This window comes from Athene noctua, chromosome 1 (assembly GCF_965140245.1).
Source record: "Athene noctua chromosome 1, bAthNoc1.hap1.1, whole genome shotgun sequence".
Lineage (NCBI taxonomy): Eukaryota > Metazoa > Chordata > Aves > Strigiformes > Strigidae > Athene > Athene noctua.
The window spans coordinates 9609959-9631990 of NC_134037.1; the positions used below are offsets into that span (position 1 = coordinate 9609959).

Sequence of the window (22032 nt, forward strand, 5' to 3'; positions counted from 1 at the left end):
CAGGTTCGCCACCGCCACCACCCTGCCCACAGGGAAACGGTCTTGCAAGCATGCTCCGCATCGGAGAAACTAAAAATAATTTAAAATTGCATTTTGATGTATGAATTCTTTCAACAGCGAGACAGCCTCAGAGAAGAGGGTTTAAGCAAACCAACAAGCTCACGAGGCTTCAAGACAGAGGTGGACTGCTCAGTCCTATAGCCCAAATACATTATTTGTTCTAAAAAACTAAGCTAGATACAAGACATGCATGTAACGTTCAAATTCAACATTTAGGTTGTTTTCTCTTCACACAATGTTCTCGTAACACGTTAAAACTTTACCACCTGCATTTGCATGTTTCTTCATGAAGGAAAAAAATACTGAACACATTTCCTTTCTTTGTTCTTTTCTAGGCTATTTCAATTTTGCTGTAAATTATGTTAATGCACAGGCTTTACTCAAAACAGCGAAGGCTTGTGAAGAAACAATGAATAACTGATAGTATTTGTGTTTCACAAACTCAAGCATCGATCAAGCTAGTTTTACTGTTGTTTGACCAATGCCCAGTGGCTGTCTACAGCGCTGAGCAAGAGATTAGGCTGTCCAGACACTACAGGTAGCTAATCAGTCTTTACAAATTGACCAAAACCAATTAGATTTAGCAGAGCCCTGTATTCATTCCAAGGATTTTCTCCAAATTAGGAAATAAGTTAGCCAATGACAGTTTGTTGCCTTTTTTTAAAGGCACTTTCTAGTCCACCACGGGATTAGTGCAGTCAGCATCACTCTTGCCTTCTTAAAGATTTGCTCTCAATTTTGTAATTAAGATCACGACACTGTCAAACTGCAAACACACACTCAAGTACACCAAAGCTGTAGCCAGAAACAGCTGATTTCAGTCAAGCACAATATATAGCCAGACAGAATCAAGCTATCCAGTCTCTTAAAATACTGGTAGCAGACATGAGTCAACATTGAAATACTGAATACTTACTGTTCCTTTCCAGAAACATGATCTTTTGGTAACAACCAAAATGGATTTACCTACCTTAAAATTTGATCCCCCACCCCTTCAATTTAAATCAGTCTTGCACTAATTTAAATTTCTATGTTGCAAATACAGGAATAGTATACCGTTACTTTGACATTTCATGTACCTTTTAGATAGGAACAACTGAGCTTACAATCAAGCATGTGTGGTTTTCTAATACTTAGTTTTACATTAAGACAAATTCAAAAGCACCGATTAATAAAATTCACTGTTGGACGCTCCGCAAACTGAGGGTTTTAGATAGAATTCAAGTCACTCCAATCCAGTAATTTTCTATTTAGAACAAAATCAGGAAATCCCAAACACATCTTTCATTTAACCATGCAAAAGAAGTACAACCCCAACAACCACCCATTTGCGTATGTAGCACAAACTAGTCAGCACTCACTGAAGACCCCAGGAAAAGTCTTATCCAGAGACTCTAGTTCTGTTCACAAACCCACATGCTACTTAGCAAATGCAGTACAAAATACTTAAGTCTTTATGTTGATTTCACCTTCAGCAAAATATAAGAGTTGACTACAAATGTTATGCCTCAAGTACAGGAATAGCAAAATAAAAGATCTGGATGGGAAGGGGGGGGGGCAGGGGGGGGGAAGAAACCTCAATTTTTAAACAAGGATTTTCAACATCTTTGAAACTTGGTAACATGCAATTGATGTCTCAATCAGCTGGCCAGTTCTGGACAGAGGCAGCTATACAGTACAAAACCAACTGTGTTCCCCTAAGCCACTATTCCTGTATGGTAATCTCCAGAAAAGCTGAAGTTTTTGTGCGACAAGGCTAAAAGGGAATCTCTGTCCTAATGAGTTAGGTAGTTTAACACCACCCTATGTAAGACACCTGTAGCAGCACAAGAGAGGCAGAAACCACTTCAACCATTGGTAATAATTCCTTCAGAGCTTACTTTGAGGCACTTCATACGCAGTATGCACCAGACTACCTCATTTCTATCTGCTCACACATGCTCCTACCACGTGAAGACCTGATAGAACTTTACACTGCAAATCTTGTGATAAAAGTTAAATCCTGAAGATACTGATACTGAAGATTTTCAAGTTAGTTAGGAGTTCAAATGTGAGCTTCCCTGCAGCATGTGTTGCCTAGAAGTTACTGTGAGAAGAACGCAAACTGCAGTAGCCTACATTGAAATGTAAGTGAAACCAGTCAGTTCCACTTTAGTCCAAAGTGCAAAAATAAATACTATTTTACCTTAAAACGTGCTATCAGTAGTAATTAAGTCTCAGAGAACTGTTCTCCCTAAATATACTCTAAAGAACTAAGAAGCTTTCTACCTAAGGAAATTCTAAGGATGACCTGCTGTACAGTTACCTCTGCTACGTTATATAGCTAGGCTCTGACCACCAAATTTAGTTGAAAATAATTCTATTACAGCAGATGATAGCATAGCACACATTTTACTCTCAAAGAGCACACAGTACGTGAGGATAAGAGTGCATCCAGATATTGCTGGTTACATTTTTGGTTTTGTCTAGTTCCACCTGTATGTACTTTTTGGCCAGTTAAAAGCTAATTTGATCTCGTACTTTTGATAGCATTCTTTTGCTCATTCTTGAGCTGTCCATTAGGTGTAGCAGCAGTTTTATAGTCATTGTCAGGTGCTTTTATCACTAAGAGCCGGAAAGGTTCAGTTGTTTTCCGAAGTCTCTGAACAACAACAGCATTTTGCAACTTTGCTTCCTCTAGCGTGAGTGTCTCATCTCGCAGCTCTCGAAGCGGCAGCGAAGTAGTCAGCGTGAAAGGAACACTTCCCTCTGATCCTTGATACTTTGTTATGAAGTCTCTGACATGGCTTATTCTGAAAAGAAAAAAAAAAAGAAAATTCAGCATCAGTTGGTCTAATCCTGATACTGACCATATGCACAAGACACACAGTCACCACAAGAAGAGAATGAGACACCCACTTCATGTAATAGCTGATGGCACAGAAATGGAGGAAGAGAGATGAGGCGGTATCTTGAAGTGCCTGGTCCACTGAGAGGCAAGGACCAAGGTTTGCATGCTGAGAGCAGTCCCAAGGGAAAAAGGATGACTATCTTATTCTGGGCACTCAAATGCTTCACTGGCTCAGATGGTAGTTTCACAAGCCTACCATTTCTAACTAGCTGGTGGAGCCCTTACCTGAGGTTTCTGTAGGCACAGCCTAGAATAAAGATGCCTCCTGTGTGGTACACGTAGCAGAACCATAATAATATTAAAGAAAAAGGGTTTGCAGAAATTGTCTGTATAGTTTACGAGTTAACTAGGTCTAAATCTAGTCTTCTTCTACCAAAGCAGGGGCAGCAATGAATTCATTACAGATTCAAGCAGCCTGTGAAGGTGTAAAGAACCTTGCAACAAGTGAGCAAGATAGAGGTTTTGCTGTGGAACAATCAGAATTGACCAACATAATTAGAAAAGGACGATTACAGGATATGTCTACAGTAAAATAAACATAGTGCCAATGCCCATTCTCTGATCCTGAGGCCAACTGGTATGCTCCGGCTACTGGCAAATTACTAAACTCATCCTTCATCTCCCTCATGCCCATGGGGTTTACTACCTCCTGGGAATGGTCTGATCTAACATCTGAACCAAGCCTAGATATTGAGAAGATGCTAGTTGGCTTGGGGGAAAGTCATACTAACAGTTTAGCAGCACAGATGACCAAATTTTCATGGCTTAGCCATCTTACTAAGACAGATATAGCCAGCATCTAATTCCTGTGCACGCAGGCCTCAATTAAGACCAGTCAGTTCAGTTCCACTTTAGTCCAAAGTGCAAAAATAAATACTATTTTACCTTAAATATTAGATATAGCCAGCATCTAATCCCTGTGCACGCAGGCCTCAATTAAAAGACCGCACTTGGTCTTATAAGCCTAGAGTCTGAAAAGCTCAAGCAGGCATAAATTTTTGGCTGGACATTCGCAGGCGTCTACATGAATTATATCAAAGTTCATTGGGTCCCAAGAGCAACTCAGGCAATTAGCCACCAGCCATCTGCTTTAGGATGAACAAGTTCCTTTCCAGACTCCATACTTGATGGTCCAGGGTCACACTGACCCAGCAACTGCTCAAGAAGGGACACAACTCGATTCAAGACATCACTACGTGTGCTATTCCTACAACACTGCTCTGCTAGTTGCTTCACTCTCACATCTCCTATACATGCAATCACAAGGCTTAAGGATATGTACTCTAAATGGATTTCTCCCTATTTCTTATTAGGTCACACACAAGTACTGTACACAGTACAAACATGCTGGTCTTGTGGAAAGAGGATATGTTATGATGGAATATTTACTGCAAATCACTTTAAAAAGAGCATCCCATCAGTAAGGCTCTTGTTCTGCTCATCTCAGACTTTTTTTTTTCCCCCTCAAAGCACTTAGCAGCTGTTCAAACTGCTATTTACCAATAAGACAAAAAGCTTCTAAATATACTTAAATGTGTGAAACCTGGAATAATTAAGATATTAAGCTCTCCAATTAAGTATTTTTAATTAAAATAGCAATTGACCCTTCAGCAGTATACCACAACAGTGTTTCAGTTCATACCTCAGGCCACTAACAGTAATAAATTAGTAAGCTAAAGAAAAAATTACAGTCATTAACCATCAACTGCTGAGCTTTTCTTCCGACTAAAGACATACACATTTATCTTGACAGCAGCCTGGGTTATATTGGATCTATGATCACTTAAAATTGCTTCACAAAGCAGCACTGGCATATGATGTGACTGTATAGTACCAGAGTAATTTCTCAAATTACAAATTTGAGAAAGGTCTCTAAAGACAGTAGTTCTACAATTTAAACAGCTAATCCTACCTTCTCAAAACTCCTGCATACATATGCTGCACTGACACCTTCTGACATTATTCCCATTTATAAGTCTCTTTGGGAACTGGAAATTTTACTAATTAAGAATTAAACACACTGGAGGCATTCTGTTCTGTTCATGTCGACATGCAGGTGATGAACCTCCCCTGCCAAGGGCACTGACTCTGGCCCTTCCGAGGTTTCACTGGCTCAACTCTAAGTTACATCCTCCAGCTCCCAGCTGTGGTGCTGTCTATGCCCAATGACTAGCAGGCTTTTTACTAAGCAATTTGCTCCAGATGTAGTCATTTTGTGAGAGATCTGTCATCCTAAAAGCTGTTTCCTCTAGTAATGAACAATACCTTAACTTCCACTAACCTACAAAGAACTCCTACAGTTTCCTCAGATTTTCATTTATGCTCAGTTATGTGCTATTAACATCAGTTTACATTCCTCATCTACTCCTCTACTGTCAGCTAAAAGATTCTCAAAATTTCAAAGGTTTTCTAGATACAGCAGTCGAGTGTTAAGTGAACTGATAAGGTAGATTATTCACAGAAATTACAGACTTATCATGCATACAGGCATAGTCCAAATAGTTCAGATGCAAATACATGTGACAGCGCCAAAATAAATCTTACCTGTGAGAAACATTGAATTTCTGAATTATCCTTTCCCCATCAGCTAACCAGATCTGGATGTTAGTGATAGGCTCCAAATCATTTAAGGGTACTAAAGGCAGGTGTCTTTTGTTGTCAGGTCCTTGATGATCATCTCTTACTTTAGAGACTATCCTTGGAGTAGCACTGAAAAGCAAAGCCATATGAGGTTACACCTTCTGTGTACACATGGAAGCTTTAACCTCCCTCCAGACCTCTGCTTCTGGAGCTTTCTGCCCTTTGACAGGGTGCACTGATGACTTTTTTTTTTTAACAAATATAGGAATATTGACATAAATGTCAGGTGTTTTTAAGAGTATGCCAATACTTTCTCTTGAAGACTTCAACAGGCTGAAGAATTTCAGTTTGCTCATGCTAAGCATTTTTACAAGATGGCAGGAAACTTAAATATCAAAGGATTAAATATGAATACACGAGAGATGAAACAGTCTGAAGGTTCTTCATGCATTTTTTTGTACTCTAATCACACAGGTGAAACTTTAAGGAGTTTGAGTATTGGATTTGCATACTCAATGTTAATTTTCCCCGTAATGTGATTACAGTAATTCAATTTAACTGAATGTTGTTAGCCTTGATTTAGACCTCAGCATCACCTATTTCAGCTTAGAAGCATTACTCATCTATCAGAGAAATTGACTTAATGTGAAACTCCAGGCTGATGCACACAGCACTTGGATTTAGTTTTTTTCTAGGGCACTTTTGACAGATGACCCTACCATAAGGGCAAATATCCATACAATTACTTGACAGAATACAGGGACCTCACTCCAAGTGTGTGGTCTTAAAAAAATTACTGGCAAAAGTTTTGATTCTGAAGAAATATTTGGAGCTTAGAGCTTCTTTCAGGACTACACTTGTTCAGCATGTACTGTTTATCATCATAAGGCCTGATCCAATGGGCACATCCTCAGCTCATGTGAGTACAATCAGATGTTTGCTTGCAAAGCAATAGCAGTGATTTAAGGCGTTACCATTTCTTCTCTGAGCTCAGCTGTGGTCACTGACTATATGAACACTTCATGGTGGTTTGTGTGACAACTTTCTCTTTGCACAGAAAATTGATGAGTTAGTGTTTCTTGAGAGTCGGTAACCAACAGCTTCAAGAAGCAACAACTTCTGTTCATGCTTGATCTTAATAGAAAATAAACCCTAATTGCCCTCCAGATCTGGAAAAAAAGCAAGATAAATGTTGAACAGTCTTGAGAGCAGAGCAACAACAAAAAAAAGTTTAAGTCATACTTCAGTCCAGCAATGATCAGCTTTTGCTGTCTACTTGATCAGTGGGGTTCAGTTCCAGGTTCAGACACTGAAGCATAAGCACGCATGTGTGAGCTCACTGTCTCCAGCACAGCGGAGGCTGGAGAGGCAGTCAGCCACGCAGCTGTCAGGCCTCTGGTTAGCCTGGGCTGAACTACATCTTAGCCCATCAGTCACAGCTGTAGTTCAGACAACTGTCTCAAATGGATACAGATTTTGGTGTCATTCTCAAACCAACTTCCCTCACAGTTACATCTCAGAATTTGCGGTAGGCACTGGAGATGTTTTTTTCAATAGCAAGTATGTGAAACTGAAGCCAACATGTTAAGCAAAGCTGCAAGAGAAAGTTCGAAGGTCTATATTCACCAAGGTTTAATGCATTTCCATATTCAATAACTTCGTTCTTGTAGAACTGACAGATAAAGCCATCTAGTGGTGGGAGCTTTGACTAAAGCCACAAACAGAATCCAAGTCTCTTATTAGCCTGAGATCAAAGCATTATCACCCCTTTTAAAGGCTTATTCCTTTTATAAGATTATCAAAAGATGATGTAAACTACAGATCAAAGAGACGTAAGAGCCTTCTGTCAATTTTCTGACAAGAAAAAGCCCAAAAGTTAGTTATCATGCCTTACCCTGGCTAATGGTGAAAAAGCTTGACACACAATATTTTAGCCCAGTGAGGTTACAGAGCAAGCCCACTTTGCTACAAGGGATTTCAGTCAATAGTTTAATTAGCATGCTTCTGAGGTAGTCTTTAAAATGTATTGATAAGCTTAATAGAAAAGTGCAGGTGAAAATCTTGTTATAAACCCAAATTATTAAATGCAGCTGGACAGTGGTAGATACAACAGAATACACCCATTATATCGCTTCATAAGATATATTGGAAAAGTCTGATAAGTCTTATTTGTTTCTCCTGTACAACAAAAAGGGAGAGGATCAAGCTCATCTGAGTTATATCAACAAACATATCATTTATAGTTCCTCCATTTTTCCTCCAAGAAAAGTTTTAATGAGCCAGTCAACATACTGATTCATAACGTTTCGTCCACCACATAATCCATCCATCTGGGAACTCTGGCAGAAAATCTATACACTATTTAAAAAAAAGTTTATTTGATAAATGGAAATTTAGCTAGGTCATAAGCTGAAGTAAACTGTTCGATCATTTGCCTCTCTCTTTTCTGATTAAGCCCCACAAATGCAACTGTGGAAAGGGAGTTCTATAGCTTAAATCTTGTTACAGTTCTCAGTGCTAATATTTCCCCACAAGGCTTTTCTGCTGAAAGAGTAGCATATGCATGCAATGGACATTTATTAACATCAGGAAGTGAGCACTGTTTACAAAGTAAGAGCACTTACAGCTCATGTTCCCAGCTCAGCAAAAATACTTAGCCATCTTTAAAGAAAAGGCTCTGATAGCATAGCACTGCATAGGCTAGCAAGAGTAGGAAAAAAAAAAAAAGGCATTTTATCCAGTCCATAAAGGAAAAAAAATGCTGAGCAAGTTGTAGGAGGTCTCAGTGTACAAGACCAGTCAAATGAAATTCAGAGAATAGCATGTCTCCAGGACTTAAGTCACCTATTGGGAAGCAAGATCATTACCTGCTGTAGACATGACAGAGCACAACAAGCAACTGAACAAGCTACCATTTAGCACTGGTTAGCAGTGGAAACCAGGCACACTGAAGATCTTTTCGCTTTTGCTATATACAGGTCTACTTGTAGATAAAATAAGATTAAGTTCTTGAATGTCGTTTGCTCAGGATTTCAGTGCTACTGAAAGAAGTCTTGCAGCATCTCATCCATCTCTCAGGGAAAGACTTTCCCCATTGACTGTATCTACTCAAGCATGTAGCAACTGAATGGACTGTGCTGCAGAAACAGATGAAACTGATAAAACAGATACATGCTTCTCTGCAGCAGCCTGGAACCACTTATCCGTTACCGTTATCAGTCTCTTACTCTGCACATTATTATCTTCTTCCCCTGCCTCATCCACTCCTACCCAGGTCACACTTTCGCCCAGCACAAGCACTGGGCCTTAGCAGCAAGCCCTTACCACTTAATCAAAACAAGCTGTTCTCCAAAGGTTTCACCACAGTCAACTAACCCCAGTCGGCCAGTCACTAAGCAGTCCCACCTGTGAAGAATTCCTCTAGGCTCCTGGTCACTGAAAATGTTCTGTTCCCTTGGCTGAAGTCTGCTTTTACAGGCATGTAAGTCTTAACACAGCAGGGATATGTGAAGCAGATAATTTGGCTGAAGTAAGCAAAAGTCACAGGGATCAAATACATGAACTCCTGGCCTGCCCCTCTATGACAGCCATCCAGAACACAGTACTGTTGGGTTATAAATCAAGTCCAGTCTTAGCACTGGCATTAGCAGCTGACACTTCAACCACAAGAGAGTCAGGGAGTAAAGGCAAGAGGATCACTAACACACTAAAATGTCTTACTGTAATAAATGCATGATTAAATACTGAGGAATTTTAAGAGAATGCAAAATAGCCTCTTACTTCTTCAGTTCCCTTTATGGGATTGTCATACTCCCCTCTTCACACACAAAGTATTGCACATACAGCTTTAAAAGAGATTCTTTTAAATCACAGCAGAGTGACAGCCTTTCAGATGGAAACAGTTCTGCTAATATTGAGACCTTGAACAAAAAGCCAACAGCATGCTGGCTGTATTAAGAGGAACACAGCCAGTAGAGCGTGGGAGCTGATTATACCTCATGCAGCACTTGTTAGACACACTGAAATAATGCATTCAGATCTGGTACCCAAAATAAAAGAAAGATGTTGATAAACTGGAGCAAGCTCCACTGAGGGCCACCTAGATGGCCACAGGCTAGAGCATTCACGCTGTGAAGAAAGGCTGGAGGGCCTTGTTCAGCCTGTGGAGAGATGGTGTCAGAGGGGCACACCTAACAGCAGCCTGCTGGGGTCCACACGGCATCATCAAGAGGAGGAAGCCAGGCTCTTCATGGTGGACATAAACTGAAACAAGAGATGTTCAGACTGGATACAAGGAAAAATTTCCCATGAGGACAGTACAGCACTGAAACAGGCTTTGCAGCTTCCACTCTTGCAGGATTTCAAGGCCCAAGTGAATAGAAGTCTGAGCAATCTCATCTGTCTCCACAGCTGACCCTGCTTTGAGATGGAGCTCAGATTAGAGAACTCCACAGCTTGTGTTGGAAGTGACCTCTGAAATCCTTTACCATAGCTATAGCTCCCTTCAGCTACTCAATCACAGACCCCATCAGACTACTCACCTTCCTAATCTGTAACCATGCCCAGAAAAAGGATGAAACATTGGCTTTTTCGATGACAAATACACCTTATCTTTTTTATCTTCCACTTTCATGTCTACCTCCTCCTTATCAAAAACTTTCCGTAGCTCAAAAGGCAGTTCCCTTAAGAAAGAAAAGAAAGTATGTCAGAAAAAGAGCTACTATATTGTTTTCAGTATACAAAATAGATTAGTGATTAATACCTGTGCTATGTTTATCCTTTCAAGGACAGTGCTTTTAAAAAAAAAAACAACTTCACAGGTATTTACTAAGAGTTATGTTAAGTGCAAGACATACAAACAACTTCAAGTTCCTGAACTGCAAATTAACTAGAAAGTGAACAATAAAAAAAAAAAAGACATCATCATGCAAGTTCTTGAATGATGTTCAAATTTACTCAGCAGTTACCACTCCAAAGCACATAACATGTAGGAAGTTCAGTATTGCCATACACTGCTGCAAAAGATTCATTTATTTTATCCCCATACTAAAACAACAACAAAAAAAGACAATTGGCTCTTAAAGAGAAACAACTGAGTTTAGACACAATACGTTTAATTACAAATAAACACGAATCTCAGCTTTTAAAAATTAGATCACCACTAACTACACTCTTTAGTGCAGTAACACCACCTCAGTAATGTTTTATTTGCATTAAGCAGAACACAACAATGCCTTTCTCTATCAGCTCTGATGCAGATATTACATTTTTGGGTGGTGGGGCTCAGCTGGCACAGGGGCTGTACTAAGTGCTACTCTACCATCAACAATTATGCAGGAACTATCTTGTAATTAACATCTTCACAAGCAAACGGCGGAAGAAAAGTGGCAAACTTTTGATGAACACATACAAAGCAAGCAAAGGGCTTTAAACAGTGCAGTTAATTGCTATTACTACTAACACAGGTCACAGCAATAGAGGAGAAATAAAATGTAAAATTAGTATTTCTGATGGCTAGCAAAGTATGGAAAAGAATAAAAATACAATGTAATTTCACATACTTGAAAAGGAGTTATTAAATTATATTCTCTGTAAATTTGTATTCTTAGCTCCATTTTTATGGGGTGAGGAAATAGACCACAAAATAAAGGCTTGTATGGTCAACCTGCTTTTTTGAAATAACACTGCAAACACTAGCAGAAATCAGGATGTCACACTAACTTTTAACAGGATGATAAAAGTAAGATTGCTATATACACACAAATGACTAAGATAGCAAGTCTGTAGTAAAAAAAACGTCTGAAATTTAAGACTGATCAGTGTTTCTTGATGTTACATGGAACAACTGTGTCCATTTAAGGCTTTTTATCACCAAAAAGAAAACAAAGACCATAAAACCAGAAATACTCAACCACTTGGGCACCGAGATCATTAATCAAAGCACCATTTGATCAGTAGCTTTTACTGGGCACTCTGATTTATTCTTTATTTCATTCTCCACCTGCTGTGCCCCCTACCAATACTCGCTTTTATCTATTTCATCAGCAACTGTACAACTACTGCAATTGAAAGCTATATTAAACCTGTTGATGTTAAAACAGCCATTAGCCCTGCAGGAACTGAGACAGGCAGCGGCCTACGCTCCTACAGAGATGCTGCAGCGTAGCAAAGCCAAGCAGCTATGTAAAAAATTTAGAGCATAAGCTAAGTGCTATCCAAAGCACATTAACTCAGTCTGATTAAGAACACAAAACTCACCCTTTTTTAATGGAGTCCAAGAACTGCTGGTTTGCAACATCAGTGTAGCTCCTAAGTTCACCCTCATTTACTGTAAACCCATTTTTCCAAAGTTTAACAATTACATCAACCTATAAAGTAAGAACATCTCATTATAACACTGATGTAAAACCAGCTTGATATACCCACAGTACCCTATGATTGCAAATCATCCGCTGCACAGACTAAAAATACTGAGAGAAGGCTCGCTATAATCTGTTTCGGCCCCGTGCCAACAGACAAAGCAACTGCAATGAGTAAGTGACATTTCCAAGTATCTTGTGTCAATCAGGGTTAGAAAGAAACCTTCCCCCAATCATTTTGCTTTCCTAGGTCAAGAACACTCCTTCAATTCAGCAGGAAAAGGAAAAAAAAAAAGCTGGAAGATCCCAGCCAGCTGCAACTCTTCAAGAGCTAATTTGAGAGCACACATGCCTAGTGTTGGAATACCAGCTACCAGAATAGTCCAGATGGGGATTTATTAGGGTAGAGCCTTGTTCTGATCATTCAGGAGGATTTTCTGAAAGCAAGGCATTGAGATAATGCATGCAGAGGCCTTTCACTCAGAAAATGCAGCAAGTATCAGAAAATTTACTTTCAGACAGTAATACTTTTATATTACCCTGGAATTTCTGGATATATTCAAAACCTCGGTGTTAGGGAAATGAAAAAATAAATTCTCAGTAATTCATTGACTTTGCCAGAGAATATCCACTAAAGACTTGTAGCCTTCACACTGTTTGCTGATATGTCTTCAACTTCAACATGGATATATTTGGGATTGCACTTTCATATTTATGCATCATGCCATTTAAGGAAGCATTTGATCACCCAGGTCTGATCCCTGAAATAACCTTGTCTTGACAGATACTTGGCCACATGTACATGCTTCATATACTTCAATGAAGTATATGTACAATACAAATGAAGAATTGACCTTAGCTGGAAATTAGTTTGTTGATAGCACTTGACAATTTTCTTTTTCTTTTTTTTGCAGTTTGACTTATTACAAGATGACCGCTACATAAATACACAGTATGTGCAAGCTACTGAATAAAATTCCTTCTCTTTTGGTTGGTTAATCTGTCAGAAAAGTATACAGCATTCAGCAAGATTACCTTCCTTTAAAAAGTCTTGTGTCTCCAATGCATATGGAAGGAGTTCTCATCATGAGAAGGTTCTTCTGTGGTGAACCAGCATGGAAGTTAACATGGACTAATTATTCCACACCAATTTCCCATTCTGCCATTGACACAAGTACTGCCACAGAAACCTCTTCCAGAACCGCAGTTTAAGGTATTGCTCCTGACACTCCTCCCAGGCTCAATTGGGGATTCATGAACATAATTTCCAGCAACGCCCACTCCAAATTTCTCCTTGATATCTTTGTTCTACATGGCCTTTTTGCCAGCCCCTTACCAGTCTTTGGGAAGTAACACAAAATTACAAAAAGGACAGAATCACTGAGATACAAACCCATACTAACATCCCACTACTACAACTATACAAATGAGAGCAAATGGAAAAAAAAAATTGTGCTATGCCTCTGCAGAAAAAGGCTACAACTCTTTAAACAACGTTTTATGTAACAGTAGTTGTCATTTCTTGCACCTCACGATCAGTGCACTTTCCTCACTAATAAAGTAGAAGCACATTAGCCAATGCCAGCCCAAGTCCTAGAACAACACTAAAACCACTATAAAAAGTGAGAGCCAGAAGCACAAGCCTCACTAACTAAAAGATGAGAGACTGTTCCCACTGCTGTCTGAATTCTGTGCATTTATTTACAGATGTCCTGGATAAGACTGCTGGACTTCTTGCATTTGTATTCCAGAGTGTTTCTGGAGTGCTATTATGTTAAACTTGAGTATTTTTTCTTCACCACCTACCTGGTTCTTGACTGTAGTTGGGGGCATACATATAGCACCAACCTTCTGAGCTTCTTCAAAAAGGTTATCTACAAAGTAGTCACAGTTTTGTTCTCTACCATTCAAAATCTGATCGTCAGTTCCCGATTTACACATCCTGCAGAACAAAGATGTAAGTAAAAATAATGCCTCAGAACACATTAGGAGACAAGCAGTTACCCTAACAGTTCAGTACCAAGAGGCATAAAAGGCATGCTCCCTTGCACCCAGCTTACTTGGTTACAAAACACTGTCAACTTTGTGTTGTGCCTTTTCTATAAGATTCTTACGAACCTCTAACTGCTACTATTTTCACTTCAGAAGCACGAGCTAAAGAATGACAGTAGAAAAGGTGGATTCATCCATGCAGAAGCTTCTAAACTTGGTATCAGAGCAAGGAGTGCAAGTTAGATGATTCATACTCCTAATCCAGACCATCAAGCATTTAACTGCACACCAATAAAAGGCCCTCCTTAAAGCATTTCCATGATATAGGCTTGGGTGACTTCCCTCGTCATAAGTTTTAAAATAAACACATACAAGAAAATTGCCCTAGGATTTACTCCCCCACCCTGACTTGAACCTCCACATTCCCAGCACCATCACAGAACCACCCTTACTGTCTCTGATAGTGCATTAGAGAAACTCGGGAACAAGTGACTCAACACCACTTGAACATCCTGATGAAATACAATAGAAGACTTCAACACTGTGGAGACTGCCAGAGTATTAAAAAAGATGCATAAACCACTTTTTTTTTTAATAGAACAATGTGTATGTGACAGCTGTTTCTGTTAGATTTTCACCAATCAAAACGCAGAAATATGCAACCTAAATGAATGATTATCTTTCAGTTTAGGTTCTTTGCATAGTAAGAGGATTATGAAGCTTTTGGTAAACATTGCAGGAGTTACTCATATTGGAGATTCAGAAAAGTCTATTTTGAGCAATTAAAAAAAAAAATCCCAGCTCTTGAAAAATATCCAGTTTTACATAAAACTCTGCATTGAATTCAAGAGCAGCAATGCTTACTTGAATGATAAATAGATACATTTGCATAAAAAGGAATTGTTTGCTGTCCATCTATGCAACACTAAGAAACCCTACAGATTGAGATCTTTAAACAAAAGAAAAACTCAAAAAATTAAAGAAGACATTTCAAAAGTACACTGTCCTCATTTCAGTTTTCTAATAGGACAAAAGAAACTTAAAATGTTAATCTAGGTAGTCACTATGTTTTACCTCAAAAACGTAACTGGAAAATCAAACATCTCCATATCACATGCAGAGGTGCACAGTTAGCAATTTGTAAAGCTGCCTTACTATTTTAAATGAAAAAATTTATGCAGCTTTTTGCATCTAGGAAACATTCCAGTTATGTGAAAAATCTTTTAGCAAAACAATTTCTTTTTTTAAAAAAACCCTTCAGTATATGTGGAACAGGTGAATACAGGAAAAAATAATTTAAATTTAACATAAAGTTTGAAAAGTCATGACAAGACACACAAACAGCAATAGGAAAGGAAGAGAAAAAAGGGGGAGGGGGAACTGGCACCTACCATTCTTTCTTCACAGTTTTCATATTCTCCATGTCTTTCATTCTGGTGCTTCGCCTAATTACAAAAAGAAACATTTTTTTTTTAAAAAAAAAGCAAAACAAAACAAACGACAAAATGCCCAGCACACTTTGGCTCCTTTTGTAGCTGAAACACTCTTTTTAGTTTTTCCTGTGTTGATAGTACGTTTAACCAGAAACCTCAAGCTCCCCCCCACCAAGTCTCCAGATGGTTCTTTGTTTTCCTGCAGTTTCTAATTTAATGACACATGAACCATACATCGGTTTCAGACATTCAAAAAGAAGATCACTTTATCATAAAAGTACAAAATAAATTCCACAATAATCATGTGAATTGAAAATACATGCTCATACTTATGCTAAACGAGGAACAAATACCACATTCCTTTCCTGAGCAGTATGATTTAAACTGCCCTGATTTTTCACAACACAATGAGACAGTTGCAGAAAAACTGCACTGCTGCTGCTGGCATTCTAATGACCTTCACCTTAATAGTATGCATTATCTTTCAGGTTCCTCTTCCCACCATACCTCACCATATTGGTGCAGCATCCCAGACACTGAATTATCATTTCTGGTCTACTGTTTAGCTGGAAAGAAAATCCTGGATTTGCAAATACTAAATATACTACAGGATTAGTGTGCCGAGTCAAAAGAAATTAATGCCATACTGATCTCATTACACTCATTTCTGAGCTCTCTAAGAAAAAGTTATAAAAAGTCACAAAAAGCCAGGGACCCCCCAAAATGCCCTTGAAAAAAATAAAATAACTTCAAAATTAGCCCCCAGGAGAACATAAATTTTAAGTTTCAATTGTGTTTAAAGAGTTATTCCTGAAGACTGATGGGTACAGGTTACACTGATGATGTTCTGCTCCTGGCAGGTTTGGGATTAAGTCATGATACCGTGCATGGCTTTTAGAGCGTGTCAAACTAAGCAGTGCCAACCATCATACTCCTGGAAACTGAGTATGCACAGCAAGATGAAAATAAATGTTAAGTGGTCTTGACACCTAATTTAACAAGATGGAGAGGTTAGGGGGAAACAACATTCACTGCAGCACTGACAAAACAACCCCATTAATTTATTCAGTACTAATTCATGTTTCTCGGGAGGTTGATACTGGTATTCTTTCATCTTGAAAGTTAAATCTTTGTGCCACATGTTCTATAGAAATTTATACAAGCCTTCAGAAAATCCCAATAACAACAGAAAGATTCGGTCAATATGTCCATAACAGGTTTTGAAATTTAGGCAGCCTTCAATTTAATGCTGTTAGGCGTAAGATCAAAATGTTATACTTAGCACACCTTTGACATATCACACAAGATGCAGTAGAGTCTTGCTGAGGGTTTTTTTTCCCCTACAAGTGTTCTGCCAGAGCATTTTATATATATCAGGCAAGCCTGTGCTGGTACATTATTACCTTATAAGCATATCTGATTACTGTACTTGGAACTTTGTACCTGCACTTGGAAAAAATGAACTTTCAGTATCAAGCATGGTGAATTTAAGAGTGCTTAAAAAATACAACTTTTCAAACTTCTCCCAAATTAAGCTTTACCACACTTTAGCACAAAGTAATTTTTTTGTGTTCTATGTTAATGTGATTATCTTCTAATCTTTCATTATTCAACAGACTACTCCCCAAAGCAACAAGAGCCACCTCCAGCCATCTGCTTTTGTTGATTCTCCGTGACTTGTCATCAGAGCTGTTAAAAAGAGACAGACACAATGAAGCAGCTCTTCAAATTAATTCTTTTGCTACATTAGGCTGGCCTCAAATGTGCATGAATAGTATTCAAAACTGGTCAGCTGTGAAAGTCGCTGTTCCTTCTGAAGTACAACAGCAATTACACTTAGAAGAAGTGTTTGTGTTAATGTATCAAGGTAAAGAAATCAGCCTATACAGCGTATTAATGTTTATTATGACTGAAAAGCCATTAGGAGATAGCGATCAGACTGCACGGCAAGCACTTTAGCTCAGCAAGCCAACCCAACGAGCACAAACAACCTCTCCTGCCAACTTCTGACAGACATCCCTAGATGTCACTTAAAACATTAAAGAGTTTTGGGGTTTTTTTGTGTGTCTGTGTGTGTCTGTGATAAAAAGTATCACAGAACTGAACTTCCACCTCCGGAAATTAAGTTTAAAACACAGGCCAGCAGGCCACCACAGCTACACCTGATGGCAGCGGTGGGGCACTCAGGGCCCTTCCCAGCTCGGACAGGTTCTGCCGTAGGTGGTCAATACTGTTGAGCACACACACCCAGTTATTTTGATGCAAGAAAAACGAAACAGAAACTATATCTGATGCTTTAATTGCTCTGAAGAGCGGAAGCATTCAAGCAAGCCCACGCAGCCCTCTCCCCCCGTGGAAGCCTGTCTTACTAACTTTGGCAGAAAGTAAACTCCTCAAGTTGAAACCCGCTTACAGCAGAGCGCAGTCTATCGCTATACCACACCGAAACAAGGACTGAAAACTGCACCGCACCGTGCGACAAAGAAACAAGCAGCTACAGAAAAATGGCATGTGCTACTGAAAGGCGAGAAGGGCATCAAACCTAATGGCCTGAACGTGACTGATAACAAATCACAGCGTAAACGTTTCCTCTCCAGCTGCCCAGAAGGGCTGTGCGTTTCGGAAACAAACCTAAGACGCGCCCCCCCAGGCCTGCCAGCACCTGAACTCCTCTGCGCCCCCGACCCAGGAGCGGGGCTCTCCCCGCCGGCTCCGCGCCTCCTGCCAAAACCGCTGCCCAAACGCGCCCCGCCGAGCGGCGGCCCACGCCAGCACCCCGGCGCCGCGGGCAGGCAGGGAGGTATTTTTAGAGACGACGTGACAATAACGCAGTAACAACGCGGAGGAGTAACGCCTCGGGGTGACCCGGCAGGGCCCAGCCCGCCTAACGCCCCCCCCGCTCCGCCCGAGCTGAGGGGCGCCTCACGCTGACGCCCCCCTCCACGCGGGACGGGACCGGGGGCCGGGGGCCGCGGGCGGAGCGGCCGAACAGAAGCCGCGGGAGAGCTCAGCTCGCCCTCGCCCTCCGGGCGGCCCCGGGACGGCCGCAGCTAAAGTTGAAGCCCCGGCCGGAGCTGAAGGAGCGCGGGCGCGGCGGGTCGCGCCCCCCCGGCCCAGCCGCTCCCCGCAGCAACTCACCCGACGGCCGGCGCCGGCCTCCCCCGCCGCCCCAACTCCCGCTGTCCCGCGCCCCACCGCGCACGCGCGGCCGCCAACGGCCGGGGCAGCCGGTGCCCCCGCCCGGACGGGGCGAGGCGGGGCGGGGCGGCAGAGCTCCACCCCCGCCACCCAGGGGCGGGGCCCGGCCGCCATATCGTGGGGAGGGGGCGGTTCCGTGGCGTCGCGAGTGGGGTCCGTGGGGACCCGCTCCCGCTTGTGCGGGGGGAGACGCGGCTTCTTCAGAGCCGGCCCGGCCCCGCCCCACCCGGGTTTGCGGCCCGGTGCTCCCCGCCCGAAGGAGCCGGCCCCCCTCGCGCCGCCGCGGCTTGTCCTCCGAGGGCAGGGGGCAAAATGTCCGGGCGGGGCCGGCGGGGCCCGGTGCAGAGCCGCGGCCGTGACTGGCGCATGGGGCTGCCGCCGCCCAGGATAAACCTCCGCCTGCCGGGCCAGCGTGTTCTGCTGCAAGGGCGGATTTCTCCTCCCGGCCGAAGGATAAAAGATGCAGTTTATATGTCTGTGCGCGCACGGGCGAGGGACAAAAAGCGGCATTCAGCGAGCGCCCACAATAGCGGAGAATGGGCCCAGTGTCTGGGCCAGACGGCTGCGCCCGCACCTCCGCCCCGGCCCCGCCGCGCCGCGCTCCCGGCCCCGGCGTGGAGCTGCCCCCGGCTCTTTGTCCTCCCAGCCCCGCGTAGACGGCAGGAACAGCCGCACACTGAACCCTTTGGAGATGAGGAATGCCTCATTATGCTGGAAGGACTAATTAAGGGCGAGTGTTGACATATTTGAAAAGGAGCTCTGCCGAGGCCTTGCACCGAGGACAAAAGAGCGGTGTGGTGGCTGGAAAGCAGAGCCCCCGAGTTCCCGAGGGTACATTAGAAAGGAGAAAATGGGACGGGATCCCCTGGGAGGCGAGAGGCATTTAGCGGAGTCTCCCTGCCCGGTGCCGAGCCCTCGCAGCAGCCCCGCTCCGTGGGGCGAGGAGCTATCCAAAGCAAACACCGCGGCGGAGCCGCCAGCGCCGGCAAAACCACCGATTCCTTGCGATTCCCAGCTCGCACCTGCGTGCTTTTTAATAAGTTGGGGTTTTTCCCCCCCCCCCAATAATTAGCGATGCACTGTAAAACACTTAGAATTTACCTAAATTGAACAGCCACAACTAGCTAATTCACATTAATTAGTGAGAAATCCACTGCGAATTTACAAGTGCGATCAAAGATAATTCTAAAAGGTAACACTTCATTGAACGTCGTCTTCACGTAGGCGCTGTTTCTGGAATCACTTAATCGTAACAAAATCGCATTCTTCAAAAAAACTGAAATAAGATGCGTAGTCTCAGAGTTCAGTGAAGGTAACAGAAGTACAGTCTGACCCTTGACAGTTTTAATTCCTGCCTCGCATCACAATGCACTAAACTTTCGCAGGCAGTTTGGATTAATCCTTAAATTTGAACGGAAGGAGATCTAATTACAGCTCCTGCCAATGAATCTTCAGGGAAAATAGAAGAAATTTGTGTTTTGTTTTGGTGTAAAATACATACAGTCTTCTCTTCCAAAATACAGATTTCTGAGATTCTAGTCTCCTTGATTTAGTTTAATATTTTAAATAACTTTAATTTTTTTGGATAGAAGGCGCTTGTTTGTTACAAGTGTTACTGATTCTATTAGATGACGTTTAAAATGTTCAAAACTTAAAACAAGAATACCATACTGTTGTCGAAAAGTTCAAGGAATTTACAGAGTTACAGGTAAAACTTCAGAAGGTTGTTTTGCAGTGCTGGACTGATAGGTATTTTCTTTTAAAATTGTAAGTACATTGGCTCCATTTCATTAAACACAGAAGTTCATTAGTGTGCTTAACTCTTGCTTGGGGCCCCTTTTTGCAAAAATTTCATAGACCCACAGGTAAGTATAGAAGGAGGCAAGATTGGACTTACCTGGTGTAATGATGCAGGCTTTCCAACTGCAATCATGTATTGATTTAGAAGATTAGGTCTATTACTGGAAATCAGAGTACATCTGGAGACATGCTGACCTACTACAATAGGAATTGGTGTCCTAGTGAATTTAGTGGTTTCTTAAAAGCTCTTCTGAGTACAGCTGTTCTCCCTCAGGACTGAAACTATTGACAAAGCAGAGGAGTAAGAAAAATCTTATGGAAGATACCACTGTCTTCAACTCCAGTATAACGTGAAAAATCAGTTTTTTCTTCAAAGCTGGAAATTTTCAAGTGAGTGTTGTTACAATCAAGAGGTCACTAAAATCCTTTTAGACTTTGCATTTCATACGGCTTATTCTCTGGCAAGAAATAGGACATGAGATGAACAGAGCAAATGGTCCTTTTCTTACTGTGTGGTGAATAGAAGCAAACAGCCCAGACTGAGTTCACTGAAAAAAAAACTCTTAACAGGGTATTCATGAGATGAATACAACCATCTCATGCCCCCTTTGTCAGGAGAGATCAGATGCACTGGTGTGGAAGATAGTAACAACCCCTGAACTTGTTTTATAATGTCGGAGTGAATCTCAGTGTTGACAAAGTAAAGCAGTGTTTCAGCTGTCACCACCCAGCCCGTCAAGGTCACAGAAGAACCAGTGCACATAGTGTATCTAAAAACAAGCAGAAAATTCATTTTGAAGGGATATTTTTTAACCATATATTTAACAAGGTTAACCCGAGCCAGAGGAAACCATCAGCTACCTATAATTAAACATCAGCTGTATTGATTGACCTTAACTTGAGATAGCAGTTGTTGCCTGAAGCCTTTTGCGAGTGTACGCATACAGAGCTGGAACAGAACGGGAGGGAAAGGGGGCTGTAAAATAAATAGGAAAACAGAATCTGGTTATTCTGTACTTGGCAATTCCATTGACAAAGACAGCACGTTCCTCTGCACGGTGTCCTTTCCCCACACAAGTGTTAAACCTTGTAGGCTACCACACAGGGAGAAAGGCACTGATGTTTCTGGAAAGTTAGCTGCGCAATGGGAAAGTGAGTCATTGTTTTATGGGAGATGTTGGGTGAATCAGCATTCATGAAGAGGGTGTTACCCCCATGCAATGAAAGGAATATCCACACATGCTGCTGGGCTCTTGGACTGTAAATCCACAACAAAAGTGAGTATAGCTTCAATTTTAAAAGTAATGTGGAATGCATAAAACCATGAAAAATTCAAGACAGTCTGAGCAACTGTTTGTACCAGATAACACACATTTGGAAATAACATATGATGTGAATTCTCAAAACAAAAAACACTTTTAAGTGAAATTACAATGATGATATGGTAGTACAGTTTATGAAAATCGTTCTTGGATGTGTAACAAGAAAACACGCTTCTAAAGCTAAGATTGTGTGTGAGGACTAGGGAGATATATGGGCAAATAATGTTTCCCCATGTGACCTTAATCAAGCCATGATGCATTTGTATGTGCCTAAAGCTTATCTACAAATATGTTAATAAATGCCTATTTTTATTGTAAACCTTTTAGGGCAGAGTCAGTTTTTTACTACAAAGCTATATATCACCCAGCATAGTAACAGGCTGGCGGTACTACTTGCA

At 41.4% G+C, this 22032-nt stretch overlaps 1 protein-coding gene across 2 annotated transcripts; it reads right to left on the reverse strand.

The window, feature by feature from the left end:
- Positions 1–1224: 1224 nt before the first annotated feature.
- On the reverse strand, positions 1225–18575 carry UBXN2A (UBX domain protein 2A). 2 transcript variants are annotated; one of them, XM_074895557.1, is made up of 7 exons: positions 18453–18575; positions 15273–15326; positions 13696–13831; positions 11789–11898; positions 10072–10212; positions 5495–5659; positions 1225–2852 (listed from the first exon to the last, which is right to left on the reverse strand). In XM_074895557.1, the coding sequence occupies exons 2-7, from the start codon at positions 15311–15313 to the stop codon at positions 2564–2566; spliced, it is 882 nt and encodes a 293-aa protein (XP_074751658.1). In that variant the 5' UTR covers positions 15314–15326; positions 18453–18575; the 3' UTR covers positions 1225–2563. The 2 variants fall into 2 exon arrangements, with proteins under 2 accessions (XP_074751658.1, XP_074751659.1); XM_074895558.1 differs by lacking the exon at positions 18453–18575 and adding an exon at positions 15778–15808.
- Between the last annotated feature and the right edge of the window lie 3457 nt (positions 18576–22032).

Excerpts from the sequence above, each read along its gene's own strand:
- UBXN2A (XM_074895557.1), bottom strand. The coding sequence starts at position 15,313 with ATGAAAGACATGGAGAATATGAAAACTGTGAAGAAAGAATG. Across the intron at positions 13,832-15,272 it reads AAAACTGTGAAGAAAGAATG|GATGTGTAAATCGGGAACTG; the intron begins GTAGGTGCCAGT and ends TTTGTTCTGCAG. Across the intron at positions 11,899-13,695 it reads CAACTACAGTCAAGAACCAG|GTTGATGTAATTGTTAAACT; the intron begins GTAGGTGGTGAA and ends CTTACTTTATAG.